General features: G+C 36.2%; 3 protein-coding genes across 3 annotated transcripts; 2 read left to right on the forward strand and 1 right to left on the reverse strand.

Moving 5' to 3' along the window:
* Positions 1–298: 298 nt before the first annotated feature.
* Positions 299–2,687, reverse strand: chst2b (carbohydrate (N-acetylglucosamine-6-O) sulfotransferase 2b). The gene has a single exon (XM_087309091.1). It carries the CDS (start codon positions 2,176–2,178, stop codon positions 781–783), a length of 1,398 nt encoding a protein of 465 aa, XP_087165217.1. The 5' UTR covers positions 2,179–2,687; the 3' UTR covers positions 299–780.
* A 3,190-nt stretch (positions 2,688–5,877) lies between these two features.
* si:dkey-105h11.2 lies at positions 5,878–14,208 on the forward strand. The gene is made up of 8 exons (XM_087309086.1): positions 5,878–5,912; positions 6,122–6,171; positions 8,595–8,966; positions 9,452–9,867; positions 9,952–10,022; positions 10,130–10,333; positions 12,035–12,375; positions 13,551–14,208. The coding sequence occupies exons 1-8, from the start codon at positions 5,882–5,884 to the stop codon at positions 13,746–13,748; spliced, it is 1,683 nt and encodes a 560-aa protein (XP_087165212.1). The 5' UTR covers positions 5,878–5,881; the 3' UTR covers positions 13,749–14,208.
* Positions 14,209–15,708: 1,500 nt separating this feature from the next.
* Positions 15,709–24,932, forward strand: si:ch211-157j23.2. Its single transcript, XM_087309089.1, has 8 exons — positions 15,709–15,745; positions 15,917–15,959; positions 19,813–20,184; positions 20,571–20,986; positions 21,067–21,134; positions 21,242–21,445; positions 24,059–24,399; positions 24,610–24,932. The coding sequence occupies exons 2-8, from the start codon at positions 15,918–15,920 to the stop codon at positions 24,805–24,807; spliced, it is 1,641 nt and encodes a 546-aa protein (XP_087165215.1). The 5' UTR covers positions 15,709–15,745; position 15,917; the 3' UTR covers positions 24,808–24,932.
* The last annotated feature ends 1,555 nt before the right edge of the window (positions 24,933–26,487 follow it).

The raw sequence follows: 26,487 nt of genomic DNA on the forward strand, positions 1-26,487 counted from the left end.
CTAAGCCGACAAGAAAATCAATGAATGAATGAATAAATGAAATATTTACCAAAATTTTCTTTTATAAATTACAGTAAATAAAAGCTGTGGTGATTATTATTTTCCCTACTTTCTAAAGTCCAAAAAACGAACACTTTTATGTAACGTACTTAACTTGTAAACTTATATAATTGAGATTAAAAAGCTGTAGGTTACTATTTCTGTATTTATATGATAAAAGCAAACCTAAAGTGAACTCTGAGTCTTTCTTGACCAACTCAGCCTAGAACTAAGCAGCAAATTAAGATTTTGCAAAGCATCGCTTTAACTTTTTTATTTGGTAAAATGAGAAAAAATGCCTTACATAACACATAACACTGACATTCATAAAGTTATGTGGAGATTGTGAAATGTAATGATTGTCTTTCAGTTGATTCTAAAGAAATAGCATTACCCGCACTCTGCTTAATCAGTATTTCTGTTGCTCATTGTCATTTCATTTTTGTGTACAAAGCAAATTAACTGAAACTAAAAAAACTGATCTAGAACATTCCAAACAACTTTAAGCATTTTGAAAGAACAAATAAAGAGCAACGCAACGTTTGGTTTGCACACACCAGTTGTGGTTCACAGATGCTGCCGTATCAAACATCTACAGGTCTATTTGGAAAAGCAACAGTGCTGTTGAATGACCACAAAAAAAGCTTCCATAATGAGATTGCGCAATCATTCAAAAGCACAACTCCGCTGTTGCACAACTGGATTCAAGTGAACATTTGAATGAGTGAAAATAAAACTCTGTCACAGTTTGGAGGCAGCCAATAAAGATTTACTCAAGTCTTTCGCTTCTCCGGCTGTTCTAACATGTTCATATCCCAGGATGGCCATGGCATGATGGCAGTACTCCTCTACTTGTTTGATCTGCTGAATACTCAACACTGTTCTCCACGCACTGGCCGCCTGAGTCGCATTCCTGGCTGAAACAATAAATGGCTTCGAGGAAGAACTTGTGCCGTTCGTCATGTTAAGAGCGAAGGACTCAATGTCAAGATTGGCACTGATATTAGCAAATTGATAAACATTCCGGAGTGTTTTGACTGGGTTGTCCACCAGATCCTCATAGCGCACTGCTAGGTATTTCCCTTTCAGCCAGGCTGGCGGATTTAAGGCAGTTCTCAGGCTCCTGTACGTCCGGTCACAAATCACCTCCATGGCTCCAACTGAATGATAATCTGCACCGTCTTTCTTGCTGATTTTGTGGCCGGGATCTACAAAGTGTATCCTACGGAGTTTGGGATCCCTGCTTCGGACCACCTGTAAGTTCTCACGGATCAACCCGTGCCTTGATTTGATCCTGGAGTTGGCGACGGCTCTGGGATCTCGCACGAGGTGAATCACCTTCAGATCCAGAGATGGATCCTCCATCAGTGGCGCCAAAACGTTGACGTCCAGAACCCGCACGCCTTTAATGACTATAGTGTTGTACTTAAGGCATTCTTCCTCTAAAAGCTTAAGGCTTTGCGGAGGACACTTTTTGCACACTTTGTCATCCACCATGCCGACCACGTCTTTTCTGTAAGCAGAACAAAGAGGGTACGAGCAGATGACTTTATTTAGAGTGGCACCAAAAAGTCCAAGCGAGGTGAAGTTTTTTCCCCCAGGGCTGTTGTACAGCTGAAAGACTGAAAGATCACAGCGGTACAGCGAGCTCAGCATGTCCCTCGCTGCTCCCTGTAAGGACACAGCATCACCCGGGTATAGTTTCTGCCAGATGTGCCACATCGGTTCATACAGAAAGAATACCTCAGGGTGCTGATTAAATAACTCTCCGAAAAACGATGAGCCGGACCTCCATGTGGTCAAAACATACACAAGCTGTCTCTTCTTAGCAAGCGATGGCCTGTAAAGGAACCGCATGTCTGATCTGCCCTGATAAGGAGTGCTTCTCATCTGGACGTTACACTGTTGAGGCTCTTTAGTCCACCTATAGTTAGCCAAGTTGAGCATTGTGAGAACTAGCAGCAGAAAATAGGCTATAAACAATATGATTCTTTTCCTTCGCAGCACTTTCATTACGATTCCAGGCTGGGTGATTATCTTAGTGGGATGATTGCGATAGGTTTTGAGATTTCTGTCATAAACACCATTCTTTTCCCCCAAAGCAGGCAACTGAAGTTGTAAGAACTGGTTGCTTCTCATCTGTTGGAAAAAAATAGAGTGGTTTTGATCCACTCAAGCACGATGAACGAGCACACAAACACCAAATTATGTCTTCGTGCAAGCAAACTTTGCTCTCACTGAAAACACAAATGTGATCTCCTCGTTTGCCAGCAAACATTCAATATCCATCACATCCACAGTCCAATCGCGTGCATGGCTGAATGTAGCGTTACTGCAGTGCGCAGAATCTCCCCTCAGTCCTCAGAAATAAACACCTCAGATGTTCACAATAACATGTCCGTCCGTCCGTACGCACATCAATATCGACTGATGCATCCTTATTGCATTATTTGCATATAATGTTGTTCCAGCGGTGATGGAGAATAAGACATTAGTAGTACCTCATATCCGCGTCGCGTTATGAATGCGCTCGGGATGCCTTCATTACTCCCCAAGCATCCGCCGGCGTTCTGTTTTCCTGTCGCGTGTGGTGATGATGCGCGTCTGTTTTTGGCCGATGTGGCGTCTGTCTCCGGCTCTACTGTACTGAAAGCGTTCAGTCTCGGTCAGGGGGTAATGAAGACCCTCCCCTTCAACGCAGCCAGTGGAAATACACCGGCGCTTTCTCCAACTCAAACTCCCTCTCCTCATCATGTCAGTGAACAACAAAACAGTTGAGATGCTCAATACAACAAATGCCGTCATCTGGCATACGCCAAAATTGCACAACAGCCTAAAAATAACAGTTCATTTTCGCATCAGGGAGACATAATACAGCTAATTAAGGCACAACTTTTTCATCTACAAGCATCCAAAAGGAATTGTATTGTTGTTGTTATATTATTATTTTTTATTATCATTATCATTATTATTAATATTAGTGTTGTTGTTTTGTACCTTACTGTCTCATTATAACAAAACCTAAATGTTTTTAATGGAAAATGTTTTCTCTATGACTGACTGTGAAAGAAAAATAAATAAATAAATAAATAAATAAATAAATAAATAAATAAATAAATCTTTTAATCATTCAGCTAAAGAAAAATGTTAACACATGCTACAGGAGGTATTTGCTGGCATATAAAGCAATGACATTTAATATTATGACAGTCTGTTTCTTGCTTTAGTAATAGTATTCGTTCTTATTACATGAGATACTTGCCTGTGATGCAATGCCTTGTTAGACTGCATTTCTCTGTAATTTTTATGGCTTCTATTGGTGTGGTGTCAATATCATGGTTTGAAGAGGTGGATTAATACATTTACGAGACAGCTGAAACAGTGTAATGCGCTGCCTGCCAATGCTTAAATGTCTACTCAAAAAAGTCAAAGACTATAAAAACAATATTTTACTTCTGAGTGTACGTGGAGTGAATGTGGGCTTTTTTTTTTTCTTTTTTTTTTTGCTATATTTATTTTCTAACTATACTTTTTATATATACAGTAACTGTAATAACTCATTTCTAATAACTGATTTATTTTATTTTTGCCATGATGGCAGTGAATAAAATTTGACTAAATATTTTTCAAGACACTTCTATACAGCTTAAGGTGACATTTAAAGGCTTAACTAGGTTAACTAAGCAGATCAGAGTAATTAGGCAAGTTATAGTATAACGATGGTTTGTTCTGTAGATTATTGAAAAAAAAGCTTAAAGGGGCTAATAATTTTGACCTTAAAATGGTTTTTTAAAAATTCTAAACAGCTTTTATTCTAGCCGAAATAAAAAAAGACTTTCTCCAAAAGAAAAAATATTCCCAGACATACTGTGAAAATGTCATTGCTCTGTTGAACATCATTTGGGAAATATTTAAAACGGGGGGTTAATAATTCTGATTTAAACTATATAAACTATATTAATCCAAAATAAAAATCTATAGCAAATTAAAATAAAATAATAACAGTAATGAATGGTCTATATAGTAAACAATATTTTACTTTGTGTAAATATATATATATATATATATATATATATATATATATATATATATATATATATATATATATATATATATATATATATATATATATATATATATATATATATATATATATATATATATACTCTTCCACAATAAATATTTAGATGTTGCTTAAATTAAACTTTAAAGTTTGAACCAAAGTTAAATTATTCTTTAAGAAAAACTCATTTTAGCTGTAACAAATGACAGTCATTTTAAAGTTGTTTTAAAGTATATATTTATTTCAGTGTATATGCTTTGTTTAATTCTTTACAAATATCATTACTCAAAAACTTTACTCCATTGTATAAAGCAATTATCCCACCCTATTGTGCACCAATTTTGCAAATCATGCAAATAACTATAAATTTTAACAACTATGAGTTAAGTAAACACATTGATAGTGATATTAACTTAAACTTAATATTTTGTGTATACTGTTCTCTGACTGTAGATTTAAAATTGCTCAATCCTAAAAAGGATAGAAAAGAAACTGACAAGATCAGCGGGACAATGATGACTGGTCTACAAGGATTAAGTAAAAGTGGCTTGGTCATTTTTGTACAAGCAAAAAATCCACATATGAGCACAGTGTATCTCTTTACAATGGTTACTATATATTACTAATAACCCTATAAATCTATCTGTCTGTCTGTCTGTCTATCTATCAATTAGTTCTAACATCAACAATCACTTCTCAATTACGTTTTTTTTTATTATTTCTCTTAAAATTAATTAACTTATTAATATTGACAGTTTTCTGGGATAAAGATACCCTCTTACACTAACACTTCCTACTTGCTATTGTGTCTACTTTAAATATTTGCAACGTGGTCACACTTTACAATAAGGCTCTGTCAGTTAATGCTAGTTATTGTATTTACTAACATGAACTAAGAATGAGCATTTGACTTGTACAGCATTTATTAATAATCATGATTCAACATATACTAACGTCTTATTAAAATACAAGTTGTTCTTATTATTATTAGTTAATGACCATGAGTTATTAAGAACTAACCACTGTATTATCATAATAACAACAAAGATGAATACATGTAGATACTGCAAATAAATGTACTGTATTGCATGGTGGCTTAGTGGTTAGTTTGCATGTTCTCCCCGTGTTCACGTGGGTTTCCTCCGGGTGCTCCGGTCTTCCCCACAGTCCAAAGACATGTGGTATAGGTGATTTGAATAAGCTAAACTGGCAATAGTGTATGTTTGTGAATGAGAATGTGTAGGTGTTTCCCAATACTGGGTTATGGCTGGAAGGGCATCCGCTGTGTAAAACATATGCTGAATAAGTTGGTGGTAAATTCCAAGACTAATAAAGAGACTAAGCAGAAGGAAAATGAATGAATGAATGAATGAATGAATGAATGACTGTAAAGTGTGAGCTATAACTGTATACTGCATTATTAGACGACTTTGATTCATATCTGGGAGTCGTTTTGGATAAGAGTGTCTGCTAAATGATTACATATAAATGAAATCTGTCCTTACAATGACATTTAACTTTTTTTTTTTTTACTGCAATGATTAGATGAAAAGGAAAGGTGCATTACTGTCATATACGCATCAGATTTTGAAAGCATGACAATAACAGACTTTGTTTAGTTTTTATATACACCATCTCATGAAAAATGAAGAAAATTATTAATGTATACACTTCACTTACAGCAGGCTTGGCGTTCCAGAAACACCCCAACCTCATAAAACAAAAATGATGCTTGTTACTTGATATTTCATAATAAGTTGAACAGTGTTGAATGTGAACATGTGCATTCAACTCACAGCTGCTCTTTCAGGTAAATAATTTATCAGGAGTTTACAGTGATTGATTAATATGATTAGAAAAAATATATACAGATTGATTGATTGATTGATTGATTGATTGGTTGATTGATTGATTGATTGATAGATGTTTACTTTTAAAATTAATGATAGCATATCCAAATCAATTATTAATCATTAATGTGACATCTGTAAATTGGAACTCATCACAGTTTCCTTTTAGTTCACAGGTTGACCTATCTTTGTATTTGTTTATTTACGATCAGCTGTATGGTGAGTTCATGAAAAACATATATCAAATTCCTACTTTGTATGCCTGTAATGACTGTATTTTGCAACTCAGGCTCATTCTGATTATGTACCCCTATATAAATTTCTGGAGAGTGCCAAAAACCTCCCAAGAGATACAATAGAATCCACCAGAGGCCAATCTGTGTACTCTTTTGAAGATCTCAAATTTCTCTCGCTAGTGCCGTGCTTTCATGTAGTTGATGCTAAATTCTGACCCAGCCATTCGAATGTTGCAGCAGAAATGGAGACTCATCAGACCAGGCAACGGTTTTCCAATCTTCTATTGTCCAATTTTGTTGAGCCTGTGCGAATTGTAGCCTCAGTTTGCTGTTCTTAGCTGAAGGAGTGGCACCCTGTGTGGTCTTCTGCTGCTGTAGCCCATCCGCCTCAAGGTTGGACATGTTGTGCGTTCACAGATGCTCTTTTGCAGACCTTGGTTGTAACGAGTGGTTATTTGAGTCACTGTTGCCTTTCTATCAGCTCCAACCAGTCTGGCCATTCTCCTCTGACCTCTGGCATCAACAAGGCATTTGCGCCCACAGAACTGCCGCTCATTGGATATTTTCTCTTTTTCGGACCATTCTCCGACTGTTAACCCTAGAGATGGTTGTGCGTGAAAATCCCAGTAGATCAGCAGTTTCTGAAAAACTCAGACCAGCTCATCTGGCACCAACCATGCCACGTTCAAAGTCACTTAAATCACCTTTCTTCCCCATTGTACCTAATAAAGTGGCCGGTGAGTGTATAGATTTCTTTAGGGATAAATGGCAAATTAAAAAGTATTTGCTTTTTATACAGTATCTGTATTTCTTTACAGTAAAATAACCCTCATCTTCCATTACAAGTTATGTTTTTTTTTATATTTATTTCTGATACCGTTGGCAAGTTTAAGTTTTCTCTTTACCAATAAATATTATTTAACATATAACACACACACACACTATGGTGGTTTACAAGTACATGCCTTCTGCCCAAGAAATAATACTTACAGTATTAAGGGCTTTTGGTTTGCCACAGGTTTCCCACGAGGATTAGGTTTAGGGGTGGGTGTGGGCAAAATACATATAATAAGTATTTTATACTGTATAAAATACATGCGCCAGAGTAATCGGAGGTTCATTACGCTGAGGCAACCCATAATAAAGCAAGGACTAAGCCAAAGGAAAGCAAGTGAGAACCTTTAGAGTCATTAAAAGTTTCCTCCAGGCATCACTTTTAGCCACTAAACATTGTACTGCGTTAAAGTGTCCAGTTATATTCATTTTTTTCTAATCAAGAAAGTTCTTGGTTTTGTTTGCATTACGAATCACATGTGAGAATCAGATGATCTGTGTGATGTCATATCAGATGTTTCACATGCATCTCCATTGTGAATGAAAGTGCAGGCACAGAGTCTACATCACAGCAAACATCCCTGCTGCAAATGAGTATTAGTTGCACAACACTGCCATATAAAGGCCAAACACAGAAAATACACTAGCACTGCTATCAGAAACAAAATATTTCTTTAAAGATTTTGCATTGAACATTAATAGTTAAGATAGTCTAACTTCCACACAGCAGATAATAAACAGAGGCATTTTACGTTTCAGGGGCTCAATCTACTTCAAGTGCGCTACTTCAGATTTAAAATGAAATTGATGAGATTTTATTTACAAAATACATGAGAAATAGTACTTAGAGTTGACCTGAACCTGAATTCACCCCTAACACTCTAAACTACACAATCACTGAATGTTACATGTCATACAGTTTTCTTATAAAAGAAAATAGTTCTGGACCCTGTTGCTGACTGATCAATAGCCATGTCTGTTAGTTGTTATTAAAGAATGACCACTTGACTGGACAGTTCTGTGTATCGCTGCACAATGCCTTTAGATCCAACATAAACAATGAGTACACTGCCACAACATCATAAAATATGCATTTCAATAAAAATAAATAAAGAGTGTGAAAGAATTGTCTAATTGTGATTGATAAATGAGCAGTTCAATAATACATAAGAAAAGTGTGTGATGGCACATAAATAACAAACATTTATTAATTAATTTTCTTTCAGCTTAGTCGCTTATTCATTAGGGGTCACCTCAACTACAGTGGTACAAGCTGGATTTGTCATTAAATAGTAAACAAAAACTTGTTTGACAGGGTAATGACATGTTTAATGAGACATTTTAATGACAATTTTAGTTTGTTGCACTGAAAACATGAACAGAAAAATGTTCATGACACATTTATAAAGCCTCGTGGTAAAGTCTTGCCAGTGTCAGTTAGTCATGACAAAGATGAAGACTGGAAGACTGGAGATTTGTTTAATTAGGAGTAGAAATTTAGAGTAGTTTTTTGTGATCATACTTTTTTTTTTTTTTTTGATAAAGCTAAACATTTAATTCATTGTCTTTCAGGCCTTGTGGAGATTAATAGAGAATGATCATCAGACAAAACCATTCCAGCCCCCCATTCCAAGACGTGATGCTAGAAAATTCATAAAAACGAATTCTTCATCCACAATTTCCACACATGACATGGGAATCAGTGAGGAAGAGTGGGAAAGACTGCAAAAGGCCCTGGAATGGCCCAGTCCAGATCAAGAAATCACTGAGCTGAGTGTGAGCACAAGTCCAGTCCACTCAAAGTTCTCTATTGTGGGACTCAATCAGAATTACAGCGTGGGAGAAAAGATCCTGGTTACTATCACTGCCAGAAACCACAAGAATAAACTAAAAAGATACGGAGGAGATTTTTTCAAAGTTAAGCTGTTCAATTCAAAGCTAAAGGTGTGTATGCTTCATATATTTTCCCATAATAAATGTACAAATGAATAAATATAAAGACATTTGCCATAAATGTATGAAGTCAAGACAAATTGACAAGATTATTGTACTGTAGTTAACATGACTTTGTTGAGGGGAGTCTTCTTAATACGTTTATGAAACCTTTACATACAGAGGTTGGACAATGAAACTGAACACTGGCAAATTTAGTGTTTTAATTTGACCAGCCTGGTGACTAATCTTCATCCGCTGTACATTTCACCGGTAAGAGCGGAGTGTGTAGGTTTAATTAGCAGAGTAATACCAAAGTTTTGCTTAAACTATTACAATGCACAAACATGTTGGGTCACCTATCAGAGTTCAAAATTAACTCTGATTTCAATTAGTCCTCTAGATTTGTTTGGATTTTGACGCTCTGTTGGTTAGCCTGCGAATTGTAAGAGATTAGCTTTCTTCATTACATTTAATCTTCTCTATTCTTCTTGAAGGCGAGTGTGTATGGGGAGGTTGTGGATCATCGTAACGGGACTTACTCTGCTTCTCTTCTTCTGCCCTGGGAAGGTCAGGCACAAGTTTCTGTTCGTCTGGAGCACTCCAGTGAGGTTGTGCAGATTCTGAAAAAATACAGGGAGTCGTCATTCACACGCAGTCACTATAACGGACACTTTGAAGGACCAGGACCCAACAAAACCAGGATCAGTGAAGTAGTACAGTGTAACCTTAAGTGGGGTGGAAATGGCAGCTGGATTAAAGGCAACTGCTGCTGCGAGTATAAGGATATAAAAACGGGGACGGTGTGGCACTGTGAGAGACCTAAGAGACTTTCTTGTGACAAACTGGTTCATCACTCAAGAGGAGGTCTGGAAAGCCCATTAAATGCTTTTGAGAAGCTAATTTTCACAAAGTAAGCTGGGAAAGGATTCAAAACAAATTTGTAAAAGAATTGTAGAATAGTATATAATGTGTTTTACATATTTTTTTTCCACAGAAAACTAACAAATGTTGGCATTAACGGAGACACACAAATCATAAATGTCCTTCCCAACACAAAAAACAATGGTATGTTCATATATCAGGACAGAAATTAACTAAAAACAAATGTGCTTATGATAAAATGAAGAATTTGCATAACTATGCATAACTCTTTCATGGTTTCTTTGCTTTAGACAGAACGGAGAAATGCAGACCTGGTCTGACGACACCAGTACCTGCAGGTTTCTATCTGAATGATGTCTGGAAGTCTTTTGTGTGCAAAACCCAACAGTTCAATTCTGCACAAACTGGAAATTGCCTTAAAAACAAGATTGTCTATTTGATGGGAGACTCCACCACAAGACAGTGGTTTGAGAGTTTAGAGAGAAAGGTGCCAGGCAAGTTATCCAGTGATATAAATGACACTATTTAGGACTTTAAAGCATGGAATACAGTATAGTGTAAGTAAAATATAAACCTCATGGTGTTACAAACTTCTACAGAGTGTCAGTGGGATTTTAAAAAGTCTTACATTTCAAAAACAAAATTGTAGGCCTAAAATGCACTGAAATATTGTCTTGTAGGTCTTTAATCATTTTAAACGAGGCTTAAAAAAAGCTATCCAATCGATACAGCACGCATTCAATCGCCAACATTAAATACTTTCAGCAAAGCTATATATTTATAACTAATATTAAGCAGTCTGTTGTTCATGCATTTAGTTATTAAAGATTTTTTTCAGGTTTTGTGGAAAAAATGTATGTATATATTTAGGGTCTGCTTGTTTTGACACTTTATTAAAAATATACGGCTAAGAAATTACTAGTATTAGTTTTTGGATGGTGCGTGTACATTTTTTTCTGCTGAGCCTTTAAAAAATATCTTTAGTGTTAGGGTTAGGCCATATATACGTCTGAAATTTAATTCTTCGTAGTCTTAAAAAGGTCTTACACCTTAGGTGTAACATTAACAAATTAAGTTCATCTAGAAAATTCAAAACCTCTTCTATGTTAAGCTGCTTAGACACAATCTACATTGTAAAAGTGCTATAGAAGATACAGATTAATTGAACTGAATTAAGTGGCAGAATAGTTTTGGTAGTTTTGTATGTGTGCAATAGCAGCTTTGCAAAACTAGATGATAAACTAGAACCTAAAGTTTGTTGACGAACTGATGTTGGCTTGAGAAAGCCAAGCACAGAGGTTGATAAGTGGTTGCTAGACAGTTGCTAAAATGTTTGTGGCATTGCTAGGTGGTTGCTAAGCAGTTGCTAATGCATACTGGATTGCTAAATGCTAACCCTCATTTACATGTTAGATCAAATCCTAATACTTAGTGTGCATTTCTAGCATGTTCTTGCACTTAGATAATCATTAATAGCATATCGTTTTAGCATGTGGCTAATTATTGTTACCACGCATAAGACACAGGAAGTCCCATTTTGCTAGCTAGCATGAGGTAAATGAAACAATACCCGGGCCCCTATGATGTTCTGATGTAGAGATATTAATATTGCTGTTTTTAAATGGTTACTAGGTTAGTCTGTTTTGCTGCTAGTTGGAAAATTAACAGCTTAGTGACGATACATCAAAGCTTCTTGCCAATATGAGTGATATAAATAAACCGTGATGTCTCTATCAAAATCTGGACTTTAACATTGTGTAAAAATGGCTTGCCACATTTTATTGAAAATATAATGCCTAAGAAGTGTGAAAGGGTACATGCAGAAATAACTTGCCATATCAGTAAAGAAAACTGGACCTTATGAATGGCTTTCCATATCAATATAAAATGTGGACTTTAAGTAAATTGTGGCTTGCTATATTTTTTTTTTACAAATGCTTAAAAATATTTATTGGAAAACTATAAGTCTGATAAACCTGAAAATATACAGCAACAAAATCAAATGCAGAACACAGCTTTTGGCCAAATCTGGGGCTTGTAGCATTAAAGCTGAAGAGGAGACAAGAGTTGGTCTCAGTAGATTAATAAAAATAATGTTTAAGTAAGATAGCAGTATGTTGGTCTTTCTCAAGCCAACATAATTAATAAAGCAGTGTGACTAATGTACATTTTACTTATTTTTATTACTTTATTAGGCATAAAAAGGATGGACCTCCACACTCCTCCTAAAGGTGGACCCCTGATGGCTGTTGAGTTGACAAACAATATAATAGTTCACTGGGGGCCACACGGAGTTCCTCTGCGCTTTACTAAAATGCTGATCACTGACTTGCACTACATCAGTAATGATATTGATGAAATAGCTGGGGGTCCTCATGCAGTGATCGTCTTCACACTCTTTGCTCACCTGGTTTTTCACCCTCTAACATTCTATGTGCACGAAGTGGCCAAAATCCGTCAGTCTGTCGTTTCGCTGCTGAGCCGAGCACCAGAGACTGTCGTCATCATCAAGTCTGGAAACACTGCAGGACAAAAGGTATGGGTTTTATTCTCAATTCCAATCCTACTTTGTTTTTAAAAGCTTTCTGTCTTTTTTATAATTATATAGTTGAATTTAGGGTTGCATGGTATTGGAAAAAATCTGATATTACCAACCCAGGCTCATTATTGATATGTACCCCTGTATATATATATATCTGGACAGCGCAATTTTTTCCAGTTTTTGTTTTCGTGAATTCACCAGAGGCCGCTGTGTACACTTTTTCAGATCTCAAATCTCTCTCGCGAGAGCCATTCACATCTGCTGTTCTCGCGTAAATCCCCTAGTCTTTGGTAGTATTAAAATTGTTTGGGGAGTATTAAAATCGGGGTATTGGTGTCTATTTTAACATACTCAATGTAAAAAGCTATGCAAAAATTTATATATATATATATAATTGAAGTCAGCATTATTAGCCCCCCTTAGAATTTTTTCCTTTTTTACATATTTCCCAAATGATGTTTAACAGAGCAAGGAAATTTTCACAGTATGTCTGATAATATTTTTTCTTCTGGAGAAAGTCTAATTTGTTTTATTTTAGCTAGTATAAAAGCAGTTTTTAAACCAGATTTTAAGGTCAATATTATTCGCCCCTTTAAGCTATTTTTGTTTTCGATAGTCTACAGAACAAACCATCGATATACAATAACTTGCCTAATTACCCTAACCTGCCTAGTTAACCTAATTAATCTAGTTAAGCCTTTAAATGTCACTTTGGGCTGTATAGAAGTGTCTTGAAATATATTTAGTAAAATATTCTAGTCAAATTTACTGTTATCATGGGAAAGATAAAATAAATTAATTTTCTCTTCGTTAAACAGAAATTGGGGGAAAAAAACAGGGGGGCTAATAAATCTGACTTCAACTGTATGTGGGTATAATTTCATATATATATATATATATATATATATATATATATATATATATATATATATATATATATATATATATATATACATCCAGATTTTTATTCTTTGGCATCTTAAATGTTATAATAAAAACAGGTTTTGTCTGAACTGTTTCTTTATTTAGGCTTAGATTTAAAGTAATTTAATATGAGGTATTAGACAATTATAATAGTATTCAGTGTATGAAAGATTACAGGCAATAAAAACAATATGCTTGCTTTACAAATGGCATTGTTTAGTCTAATGGATCCGTGTTTGTTCCAGGATATTTTTCAAAGTGACTGGTACGCCATGCAGCTGAACACAGTGATGCAGGAGATGTTCAGAGATATTGATGGCGTAATCTACTTCGATGTCTGGCAGATGACTTCATGTCACTACCTTCGAGAAAATATCCACCCAGGTGCTGTTATCGTGGCTAATGAAGTTGATATGTTGCTGTCATATGTTTGTCCTGCCTGACTGCAAAAATAAAGTCAGATTATGCTATTAAAGGCCAAGTGAGCATTAAGCTGACTTACAACTCGTGTCTGTATGTCGTACTTTACAAATTTACAACACATTAAAGGTTAGACATGAAATAAGACTTAATATTTCCTTTATACTGCCCATTTCATATAACATACTGTAGCTTTCAAATAAATTATTATACATTCCTTTTGTTCATCATTTAATTTACATTGAATAAAAATTTGTTCCAGTTTACAACAACAGTTCCAACTGTGAGTTTGCTCAGACTGTTATTATGGTTATTATAAAAGATATGTGTATGCGTTGGCTAAATACACGTGACAAGAGGTGTAGTTGGTCACTACATCCCCATCATTACATACACTACATCACAGCCGTCAAACTCAATTCCTGGAGGGCCGCATTTCTGTAGTTTAGCTTTAACCTTAATTAAACGCACATGATCAAACTGGTTGAGTTCTTGGTGCTTGTTTTAAACCCAGGTACGTGTGTGGAAGCATGGTTGGAACTAAACTAAACTCTTTAATGGGCTCTATAGGTGAGCCCATGAAAAGCATTGGATGCAGCCCAGATTGCACTGCACCAGGTCTTCAGCCAGACCCCTCTCTAGTTTTGAGCTTTTGTCTGCTAATTTCAGCTTCCGGATTTAAAATTATTTTTGGGGCAAATCAAAATTGGCAACGTAGCGCAGAACTGCAAGTACAAAGTTTACACATCAATTTCTCATAATTATTTACAGCTGAGTTTTCTTATCCTATGAGAAGAGCCGACTTCTTAATTATTCATGACTGTGCGTGCTTTCCGAAAGCAAGACAGACCTGCCAGTGCCAAGCTGTGAGATCCTACCTTGATGACTGGGTGAAACCGCATCCACAGACCCAAAGCATGCAATATTTAGCATTGTATGAAGGGTCGTATGTGTTTGTTTCGATGATCCACAAGGTTTGTTGCATGTTTTTCTCCGCGATGCTGTCAGGGTCGATATAGCAAAGCTGTTTGTGTGCAGCAAGTCGAGAATGGTGGACCTAGTCTTTTATAAAGAGTTCGTTCACATTTAGACACCTCGAAGTGCTACTTTGTTTGCCTAAATCCTCCAGATTACCAACTAAACCAGCAATATTGGACAACTTAGATTCGTACCTGGGAGTCTTTTAAAGAGTGTCTGCCAAATGATTACATATAAATGAAATCTGATCTGATCTGCATTTTTCCCATTGCATGTCACAATAACATTTAACTTTTTTTACTGCAATGATAGCATGAAAATTAAAGATGCATCACTGTCATGAAGCATCAGATTTTAAAAGAATGACAATAACAGTCAGACTTGGTTTTGTTTTATATACACTTGCTTATAAAAAATAAATAAATAAAAGTATTATTGTACACTTACAGCAGGCTTGGCGTTCCAGAACCACCCCAACCTCATAACAACAAAAAATGATGCTTGTCAGGCTCGGGCAGAAAATAGAGAGAGTTCAGTTCAAAATCAGGAGTTTTATTTGCAAAAAGGATCAAATAAGCCGGCGATCCCCGACCACCCGCGGGAGAACGCAGACTGTAGTGAGAGCAATGATGACCCGCCTCGGCTTCCTCAGAGCGGAGCGAGGGCTGTCGGTGACGAGCGCAGGTGAGGAGCTGGGAATCAGTCGCGAGGAGACTGCGCAGATCACAGGTAAGCAAAAGCGATAAGTAGTTGATCGACTGACTTGACTTGATACATGTAGAGTTCACTAGAGAGCGAGAGTAGGTCCATAGGTTTTAATTAACACAGTAATCCGACAAACAGTAACACGAAGGGGCAGGTATGGAGAGAAATAGACTCAAATGGAAACAGGTGAGCATGCGCGCCAGTGCTGCTTGAAAGGGGAAACAGCTGAAGTTAATAACACAGAAGATTAGGTCAAACCTGACTCGTTACTTGATATTTCAAAGTTGAACAGTGTTGAATGTGGGCATGTGCATTCAACCCACAGCTGCTCTTTCAGGTAAATAATTTATCAAGAGCTTACAGATTAATATGATTAGAAAAAAATATATACATATTGATTGATTGACGTTTACTTTTAAAATGAATGATAGCGTGGCCAAATCAATTATTAATCATTAATGTGACATCTGTAAATTGGAACTCATTACGGTTTCCTTTTAATTTACAGGATGACCTATCTTTGTGTTTGTTTATTGGCGATCAGCTGTATGGTGAGTTCATGAAAAACAAATGAAGCTGCACAACACTGCTCTACTAAGGCCAAACGCAGAAAATACACCGCTATTAGAACTAAAATAGTCTTTAAAGATTTTACATTTAATATTAACAGTTAGGATAGCATCAGCTGATAGCCACAAAGCAGATAGACTACTGTAATTTTAAGTTTCAGGGGCTCGCTCTACTTTAATGGCACTACTTTAGTTTCTAAATTAATTTTATTTTTCTTAATTTACAAAATACATGTGAAATAGTCAGCGTGAATGCATAGGGTGATCTTAATGGCAAAAATGACCCAATTGACCACTCCAAATTACACAAGCAGTAGATCACTTAATGTTACATGTCATGCAGTTTTTTATTAAAAAAAAAAAAAGAAAATAGTTCTGGACCCTGATGTGATGCTGACTGATTGATAGCCATGTCTGTTAGTTGTTTTTAAAGATTGACCACTTGACTGGACAGTTCTGTAATTCACTGCACAATACCCTTAGCTCCAGCTTTAGCAACATAAACAATTAATACACTGCCAAACATCATAAAATATGCATTTCAATAAAAATAAAGAGTGTGAAAGAATTGTCTAATTGTGATTGATAAATGTGCATAATGCATAATTATTCCAAAAATGCCTTTATACAAGAGTCTGATGGCACAAGGTTGTAAATAAAAGACAAATATTAATTCATTCATTTTCCTTTGGCTTAGTCCATTATTCATCATGGGTACCCACAGCGGAATGAACCGCCAACTATTCTAGTATGTGTTTTACACAGTGGATGCCCTTCCAGCCACAACCCAGAACTGGGAAATATTCATGCGTTTACACACACTACAGCCAATTTAGTTCATCCAAATCATCTATAGCGCATATCTTTGGGCTGTGGAGGAAACAGGAGCACGCAGAGGAAACCCACGCCAACAAAGGAAAGAAAATGCAAACTCCACAAATGCTAACTGGCCTAGCAAGGACTTGAACCAGTGACCTTCTTGCTGTGAGGGTATTGTACTACCTGCTGCGACACCATGTCGCCCCTGAACTTAAGTCTCCATTGCTAATTTGTAAACTGTAGACCTTGTGAAGAAATGTTCATTAAAGACGTTACTTCACTGAAGGTTAAAGCACATTGTATTTGGAACAATATAGCAGTAGGCTATGAGAGACAGAGAGATAGATCAACTAACACTATGGGCCCTATCAAAAGCGGCGCAATAGTCTTTTGGTAGTTTCAGCTTGGCGCAAGAGTCGTTTTGAGGCGTTGCGCTACGCTGTTTAAATAGCAAATGCATTAGTGCTCATTTGTGCCCCCATAGGCGTTCTGGTCTAAAAAGGAAGGCGTTCTGAGGCGCATTGCTGGTGCGTTGCTATTTTGAGAAACTAAAATAGATTTTTCATTAGACCAAAACTAACCCGGTCTAAACTCCAGCGCAGAGTTGCGCCTCGCTCACACACTGCTTAATACGCACAAGAGAGAGTTATATATATAGAGAGAGAATATAAATATAAAGGATTAAAATATTACAAAACACATTATTTTCTAGCCTACATGAATATGAAAAATCACTGCTTTTATGTCTTCATCTCGGGAGGCTTTTTCACCTCATTCATAACAATTTGCTTTTGTATAATGTTATTATTATTAGCAGTATTATTTATTATATCCATATTTATATTTGTTTTATTAAAAACAAGCTTGGATTTGCCCACCTGTCAGGTTTTAGACCGTATGGGGTACAGCATGTGTTTTAGGATATACCTCAGGTTTTTGAGCACATTTTGTTATTATTATTCATTTATTCGGTAGCTGGAAATTAGAACTGAATTTAGAAATAGTTTTGAAACGAATATTTGCACTTAATAAACAAAAGTATTTATTTATAGACTAATTGATGTCTGTGCGTAAAGGTTTCCCTATCCAAGAGCGAAAGTAAAAGTGATCCATTATCTCTCATTCTCACTCAGTAGATGCTGTTTAACAGTTTTCTGTAAAAAAAAAAAAAAAACTGTTAACTGTTTGCTAGTGAAATGCTAATTTTTTCCACTTAGACTTACTTTGCGTCCTGTAAATAGCGAATGCGCTCTTGGCGCGACGCAGCTGACTCTTAAAGGGAATGGGAGATGAGACTCTAATTGGTTTATTCTCAAAACACATCTATAACTCATTAAGAAAATAAACTCAACCCTTTTAGACCATGCGCCACGGCGCAAGGCAGACTTCCTGTCCTTAAATTAGCAAAAACGCGTCCTGACACGCCCTGAAAGTGTTTGCGCCCTGCGTTTTGCGCTCTGCGCATGGACCGTCAAAATAGAGCCCTTAATCAACAAGAAGCCAGAACTTCCCCTATCTCAGTGGTTCTCAAACTGGGATACTAGTGCTATGCAGACTTCCTTCTAGTGGTAGAGAGGAATCCAATATCAATGTCATATGTACATGCAACATATTTCAGAAGTTATCAAAAATGGTCCATAAATTTGAATATGATAACATATATCCTATATTAATGAGGTCCAAGCAACATTTCCAGGTTTTGATGAATAGGTTAAGACTTTACATTTAAATACAGGAGTTTTTTTTTTGCTTTTTAAGAACAATAGCCTACCATTTTTAATGATCTTTTAAAAGCAAGTTTAATTTAAACGTTAACATTTTTGTTTTTTGTTTGTTTGTTTTACATATAAGTACAGTACAGTGTTAATGTTCAAACAATTTATAATGTTTAAAGCGGCTGATAATAATATAAATTCTTAATAGTATCTGTCACGATTTTAAACTGCAGAATTGTAGCTGCTTTACTAGGGCTACTACGCTACTGTATTTTAATACTGGTCATTATGGTGGTACTTGGAGGGACAATATTTTTCTGAGGTGGTACTCGGTGAAAAATGTTTGAGAACCACTGCCCTATCCAATCTTTATATCTTTGTCATAAAAAAATCTAAAAACTAGTGTCATGTCAAAAATAAATTGACAATCTACAATATGCAAATACACATGAAACCATGAATCAGAGTCCAAATAATGTAATATACATACCCGACCAGTATGTAGCACTGTAACACACTCTCAACATGGAGAAGATGATCTCTGTGCTGTATACAAACAGTACTTTAGTAAGGGAAATGACAGATACTTCGGATATGTGAAAGTGTTGTTGTTGTTAAAGTTATGTGATGTAGCAGTGTTTAACTAGGGTTGAGATGTGAGCTGATGACATCCTTTAAATCATGAATTGGCTAAACAAACAAAAACGCAAGGTGTCAATTTTCAAATCTAAAAACCAGTTAAAAAAGGGTAACAATTGACTTGAAGGGGTTTTCATAAGACTTATAGAGATTTATAATCATGAGTTATGAATGTGAGATTTCAAGGATGCTTGTAACAAGTGTCATTTTAAATGCAGAGATGTCATAATTTGTTATACAACTATACAACGACATTATCAAGACAACAAAACTTGACATAAATCTGTCATAGATATGATTGTCATGAAGCCATTATAAATGTGTCATGAGTTTTATAACAGTGTCATAAAACTTTTTTACCTCATCTACAGTGGTACAAGCTGGATTTGTCATTAAATAGTAAACAAAAACTTGTGTGACAGGGTAATGACATGTTTAATGAGACATTTTAATGATAATTATAGTTTGTTGCACTGAAAACATGAGCAGAAAAATGTTAATGACACATTTATAAAGCCTCGTGGTAAAGTCTTGCTCATGTCAGTTAGTCATGACAAAGATGAAGACTGGTTGTGATGCATTGTTTTGTTTTGGAGTAGAAACTGAAAGTAGTTTTTTGTGATCATACTTTAAACTAAACATTTAATTCATTTGTCTTTCAGTCCTTGTGGAGATTAACAGAGAATCATCCTCGGACAACAGTATTCCAGCCCCCCATTCCAGGACGTGATGCTAGAAAACCCAAACAAAGTAATTCTTCATACACAATTTCCGCACATGACATGGGAATCAGTGAGGAAGAGTGGGAAAGACTGCAGAAGGCCCTGGAATGGCCCAGTCCAGATCAAGAAATCACTGAGCTGAGTGAGAGCACAAGTCCAGTCCACTCAACGTTTTCTATTGTGGAACTCGATCAGAATTACAGCGTGGGAGAAAAGATCCTGCTTACTATCACTGCCAGAGACCACAACAATAACCTGAAAAGACACGGAGGAGATTTTTTCAAAGTTAAGCTGTTTAATTCAAAGCTAAAGGTGTGTATGCTTCATATATTTTTCCATAATAAATGTACAAATGAATAAATATATAGACATTTGCCGTAAATATACAGTAAACTGGCAGATAATTGATTACTTTCTCCTTTTCAGTCTGTTGTAAACATGACTTGGTAACACCTTTCTTGAAGGGAGTCTTTTTAATGCATTTACAGGGGTTGGAACCGGAACTATAATTTACTCTGGCATATGTTTTATGGGGCAGATGCCCTTCCAGCCACAACCCAGCACTAAAAATGCGAGTAAAACTAGTGGCAAATTAGTCCTCTAGATTTGTTTGGATTTTGACGCTCTGTTGGCTACCCCCTGAATTGTAAGATATTAGCTTTCTTCATAACATTTAATCTTCTCTATTCTTCTTGAAGGCGAGTGTGTATGGAGAGGTTGTGGATCATCGTAACGGGACTTACTCTGCTTCTCTTCTTCTGCCCTGGGAAGGTCAGGCACAAGTTTCTGTTCGTCTGGAGCACTCCAGTGAGGTTGTGCAGATTCTGAAAAAATACAGGGAGTCGTCATTCACACGCAGCCACTATAACGGACACTTTGAAGGACCAGGACCCAAAAAAACCAGGATCAGTGAAGATGTAGCATGTAATCTTAAGTGGGGTGCAGATGGGAGCTGGATTAAAGGCAACTGCTGCTGCGAGTATAAGGATTTAAAAACGGGGACAGTGTGGCACTGTGAGAGACCTAAGAAACTTTCTTGTGACAAACTGGTTCATCACTCAAGAGGAGGTCTGGAAAGTCCATTAAATCATTTTGAGGAACAACTTTTCACAAAGTAAGCTGGGAAAGGATTCAAAACAAATTCTAGAAGAGTTGCAGGAAATTAGAAAATATGTTTTATTTTTTTCTCCACAGAAAATTAACAAATGTTTTAATTAATGGAGACACGCAATTAATTAACGTCCTTCCCAAAACAAACAACGGTATGTTCATATGTCAGTACAAAATTAAATTAAAAACAAATGTGCTTATGATAAAATGAAGAATTTGCATAACTATGCATAACTCTTTCCTGCTTTCTTTGCTTTAGGCACATTGGAGAGATGCAGACCTGGTCTGACAACACCAGTTCCTGCAGGTTTCTATCTGAATGATGTGTGGAAGTCTTTTGTGTGCAAAACCCAACAGTTCAATTCTGCACAAACTGGAAATTGCCTTAAAAGCAAGATTGTCTATTTGATGGGAGACTCCACCACAAGACAGTGGTTCGAGAATTTAGAGAGAAAGGTGCCAGGCAAGTTATACAGTGATATAAATGACAGCCCTTAAAGCATGGAATACAGTATAGTGTAAATAAAATATAAACCTCATGGTGTTACAAACTTCTACAGAGTGTCGGTGGGATCTTAACAAATCGTACATTTCAAAAACAAAATTGTAGGCCTCAAATGCACTGAAATATTGTCTTGTAGGTCTTAAATCATTTTAAACGAGGCTTTAAAAGCTACCCAATCGATACAGCACGCATTCAATCACCAACAATAAATACTTTCAGCAAAACTATACATTTCTAACTAATATTAAGCAGTCTGTTGTGCATGCATTTAGTTATTAAAGATTTTAGATTATGTGGAAAAAAATGTATGTATATATTTAGGGTCTGCTTATTTTGACACTTTATTAAAAATATACGGCTAAGAAACTCCGTATTAGAATTAATTTTTGGATGGGGCAAGTAAAAAAAAATTCAGCTGAGCCTTTTAAAAATATCTTTAGTGTTTAGCCATATATACGTCTGAAATGTAATTCTTTGGGGCCTTAAAAATGTCTTTAAAAGGCTTAAATGTCACTTAAAGTGACTTTCATTTCATTCACAATGACTAATTTCTATTAGGAAGGAAAAGTGTATTAAAAATTATTAATAAACCCCTTAGGTGTAACATTAACAAATTAAGTTCATCTAGAACATTTAAAACCTCTTCTATGTTAAGCTGCTTTGACACAATCTACAGTGTAAAAATGCTATAGAAATACAGATTATTTGAACTGAATTAAGTGGGAGAAAAATTTTGGTAGTTTTGTATGTGTGCAATAGCAGCTTTGTAAAACTAGATTATAAACTAGAACCTAAAGTTTGTTGATGAACTTTGTTGGCTTGAGAACCAAGCACAGAGGTTGATAAAATTGCTAAAGTTGCTAAAATGTTTTTGGCATTGCTAGGTGGTTGCTAAGCATTTCTAGCATATTTTATTGCACTTAGACAATCATGAATAGCTTATAGCTAATAATTTTAGCGTTTGACTAATCATTGTTACCTTGTATAAGACACAGGAAGTCCCATTTTGCTAGCTAGCATGAGTCAAACCAGCCAATATACAGGTTCCTACGATGTTCTGATGTAGAGATATTGCTGTTTTTAAATGGTTGCTAAGTTAGTCAGCTTTGTTGCTATGAGGAGAATTGACAGCTTAGTGATGATACATCAAAGCTTGTTGCCAATATGAGTGATGTAAATCAACCCTGATGTCTCTACGAAAGTCTCTGACAAAATCTGGACTCGGACCATACCTGTCAACATTGGGATGTGAAAATAAGGGATATGCCCACCATAATAAGGAATTCCCCCAACCCCCTTTAAAAAAAAACCCAAATTACTAAATATGCTCATTTGGAGCTGTTTCATTGTAAATAAACAGTTAAATGGTCAGTAATGTGTTTTATAGTTATTGTTATTTACAAAAGAAAAAAAAATAGTATACATCAGCAGCAAATAAATTGGCAAACAGTTCAGCTTATTAAAATTAATAGCTATTATAATAAGATAGAATCAAATCTCAATAGCCGTTTCTTCACTGTATAACGTACACATTCTGATTAAAGAGCAACAAATTAATGATTTAATTTGATTTTTTTTTTTCGTTTGATTACATTAAATAAGAGGTGTTGCTTTAAAAGGGCACACATCTTACATTGAAATGAAAGCATTCGAATGCTTTCCTAACTGTTTATGCTCATTTAGGACGAAATCACTAATTATGTGTATATCTGTTTAAACGTGCACCACCAGACGGTTCAGCGTCTGTTTATCAAATTGGAGCGCGTCAGCTGACAGTCATGCACTTCCTATATGACTGTTTTGAGTATTTCATATGAACCGGAGACGACACTTGTAATGAAAAGGAAGGGAATCGCTCCGTTTTTATGTTTATTTCAACATGTTTCCGTGCCTAAACAAAGCGAAAGCCCATTTAAGAGCGAGGGGCGGCCCCTGGTGGTTCGGTGGTATGGATTGCATGTACGGAGGCTCGACTCTTTATTGTTTATTTGCCACTCATCAGAGAAAGGCTGAAAATACTGGAGAAATACTTTTACGGGATCATAGCAGGATAGAACTGTAAAATACGGGAGAATCCTGGGAAAAACGGGAGGGTTGACGGGTATGACTTGGACATCATGTAAAAATGTCTTACCATATTTTATTGAAAATATAATGCTTAAGAAGTACATGCAAAAATCACTTGCCATATCCGTAAAAAAAAAAAAAAAAAAAGTGGACTTTATGTAAGAATGGCTAGCCATATCATTAAAAATGTGGGCTTAAAGTAAACAAATGGCTTGCCATATTTTTACTAATATAATGCTTAAAAATTACTTCTTGAAAAACTTAAGTCAAATAAACCTGAAAAGATATGGCCACAAAACCTAATGCAGAACACAGCTTTTGCCCAAACCTGGGGCTTGTAGCATTAAAGCACTAGAAGGAGATAGAATTAGTCTAAGACAGAATAATAATAATATGTTTAAGTTGGATAACAGTATGTTGGCTTTCTCAAGCGAACTAAATTATTAAAGCAGTGTGACTAATGTACATTTTTACTTATTTATTTATTTTCTTTGCTTTTATTAGGTATAAAAAGGATGGACCTCTACACTCCTCCTACAGGTGGACCCCTGATGGCTGTTGAGTTGGCCAACAATATAATAGTTCACTGGAGGCCACACGGAGTTCCTCTGCGCTTTACAAAAATGCCGATCACTGACCTGCACTACATCAGTAATGATATTGATGGAATAGCTGGGGGTTCTCATGCAGTGATCGTCTTCACACTCTTTGCTCACCTGGTTTTTCACCCTCTAACATTCTATGTGCATGAAGTGGCCAAAATCCGTCAGTCTGTCGTTTCGCTGCTGAGCCGAGCACCAGAGACTCTCGTCATCATCAAGTCTGGAAACACTGCAGGACAAAAGGTATGGGTTTTATTCTCAATTTTAATACTACTTTGTTTTTAAAAGCTTTCTGTCTTTTTTATAATTATATAGTTGAATTTAGGGCTGCATGATATTGGGAAAAATCTGATATTGCCAACCCAGGCTCATTATTTAAGCTAAGCTTGCTTTAAGTCTAAGCTTGCTTTACAAATGACATTGTTTAGTCTAATGGATCTGTGTTTGTTCCAGGACATTTTTCAAAGTGACTGGTATGCCATGCAGCTGAACACAGTGATGCAGGAGATGTTCAGAGATATTGATGGCGTAATCTACTTCGATGTCTGGCAGATGACTTCATGTCACTACCTGCCAGAAGATATACACCCAGCTGCTGTCATCGTGGCTAATGAAGTTGATATGTTCCTGTCATATGTTTGTCCTGCCTGACTGCAGAAATACAGTCAGATTATGCTATTAAAGGCCAAGTGAGCATTAAGCTGACTTGCAACTCCTGTCTGTATGTTGTACTTTAAAAAATTTTCAACACAATAAACGGTTATAGTTTACAAATATACAACAGTTTCAACTGAGTTTGCTCAGACTGTTATTATGGTTATTATAAAAGATGTGTATGGGCTGGCTAAATACACTTGACAAGAGGTGTAGCTGGTCACGTAGTTGGTCACTACATCCCCATCATTACATACACTACATCACAGCCGTCAAACTCAATTACTGGAGGGCCGCATTTCTGCACAGTTTAGCTTTAACCTTAATTAAACGCACATGATCAAACTGATTGAGTTCTTGGTGCTTGTTGTAAACCCAGGTACGTGTGTGGAAGCAGAGTTGGAACTAAACTAAACTCCTGCAGTACATCTACCACAAATATTTTTTTAGTGCAGTACAAGAGAGAACCTTTAAAAGCTTTCAAACTCAATATCATTGATTCATTCATTTTACGCTGAATCCTTAACACTCTTCATCCAGTTTTGTAACCTAGTCTAAAGTTAGGACTATTCATGCTTCATAAATCCCTTCTAAATGACAATTAAAGGTTCATAAAACCCTTGAGTACCTTTTTGAGATGTTAACAGATTTGTGTGTGTTGAGTTAAGACAATGTTAGCAGCTGTTAACTTTAATTGTGGGAAAAACAGGATAATTTTGAGCTTTTGTAAGCTAATTTCAGCTTCCGGGTTTAAAACTATTTTTGGGGCGGAATCAAAATCGTCAAGGTAGTGTAGAACTGCAAGTGCAAAGCTGATTATTATTTATTATGATTATTATTATTATTCATGGCTATGTTTTCTTATCCTATAAGAGCCGGCTTCTTAATTATTCATGACTGTGCTAGCTTTCCAAAGGCAAGGCAGACCTGCCAGTGCCAAGCTGTAAGATCCTACCTTGATGACTGGGTGAAACCGCGTCCACGGACCCACAGCACGCAGTATTTAGCCGTGTATGAATGGTTGTATGTGTTTGTTTCGATGATCCACAAGGTTTGTTGCATGTTTTTCTCCACGATGCTGTCAGGGCCGATACAGCAAAGCCATTTATGTGCAGCAATGATTTTTGTCAGGAGAGCAGTGTGAGTAGTCGAGAATGTCAGACGTTGTCTTTTATCAGAAGTTCGTTCACATTTAGACACGTCGCCGTGCTGCTGTGTTTGCCTAAATCCTCCAGATTACCAACCAACCCAACAATACTGGACACCTTCGATTCGTACCTGGGAGTCTTTTTGGATAAGAGTGTCTGCCAAATGATTACATATAAATGAAATCTGTTCTGATCTGCATTTTTTCCCCATTGCATGTCACAATAACATTTAACTTTTTTTACTGCAATGATTGCATGAAAAGGAAAGATGCATCACTGTCATGAAGCATCAGATTTTAAAAGAATGACAATAACAGGCTTTGTTTTGTTTTATATACACTTACTTATGAAAAATAAATAAATAAAAGTATTATTGTACACTTATAGCACGCAGAAACACCCCAACCTTATAAAAACAAAAATGATGCTAGTCACTGTCAGGCTCGGACAGAAAATAGAGAGAGTTCAGTTCAAAATCAAGAGTTTTATTTGCATAAAGGATAAAGTAAGGCAGCTGCCTATCCCCGAC

The sequence above is a fragment of the Danio rerio genome, chromosome 24 (genome assembly GCF_052040795.2).
Source record: "Danio rerio strain M-AB ecotype USA chromosome 24, GRCz13ab, whole genome shotgun sequence".
NCBI lineage: Eukaryota > Metazoa > Chordata > Actinopteri > Cypriniformes > Danionidae > Danio > Danio rerio.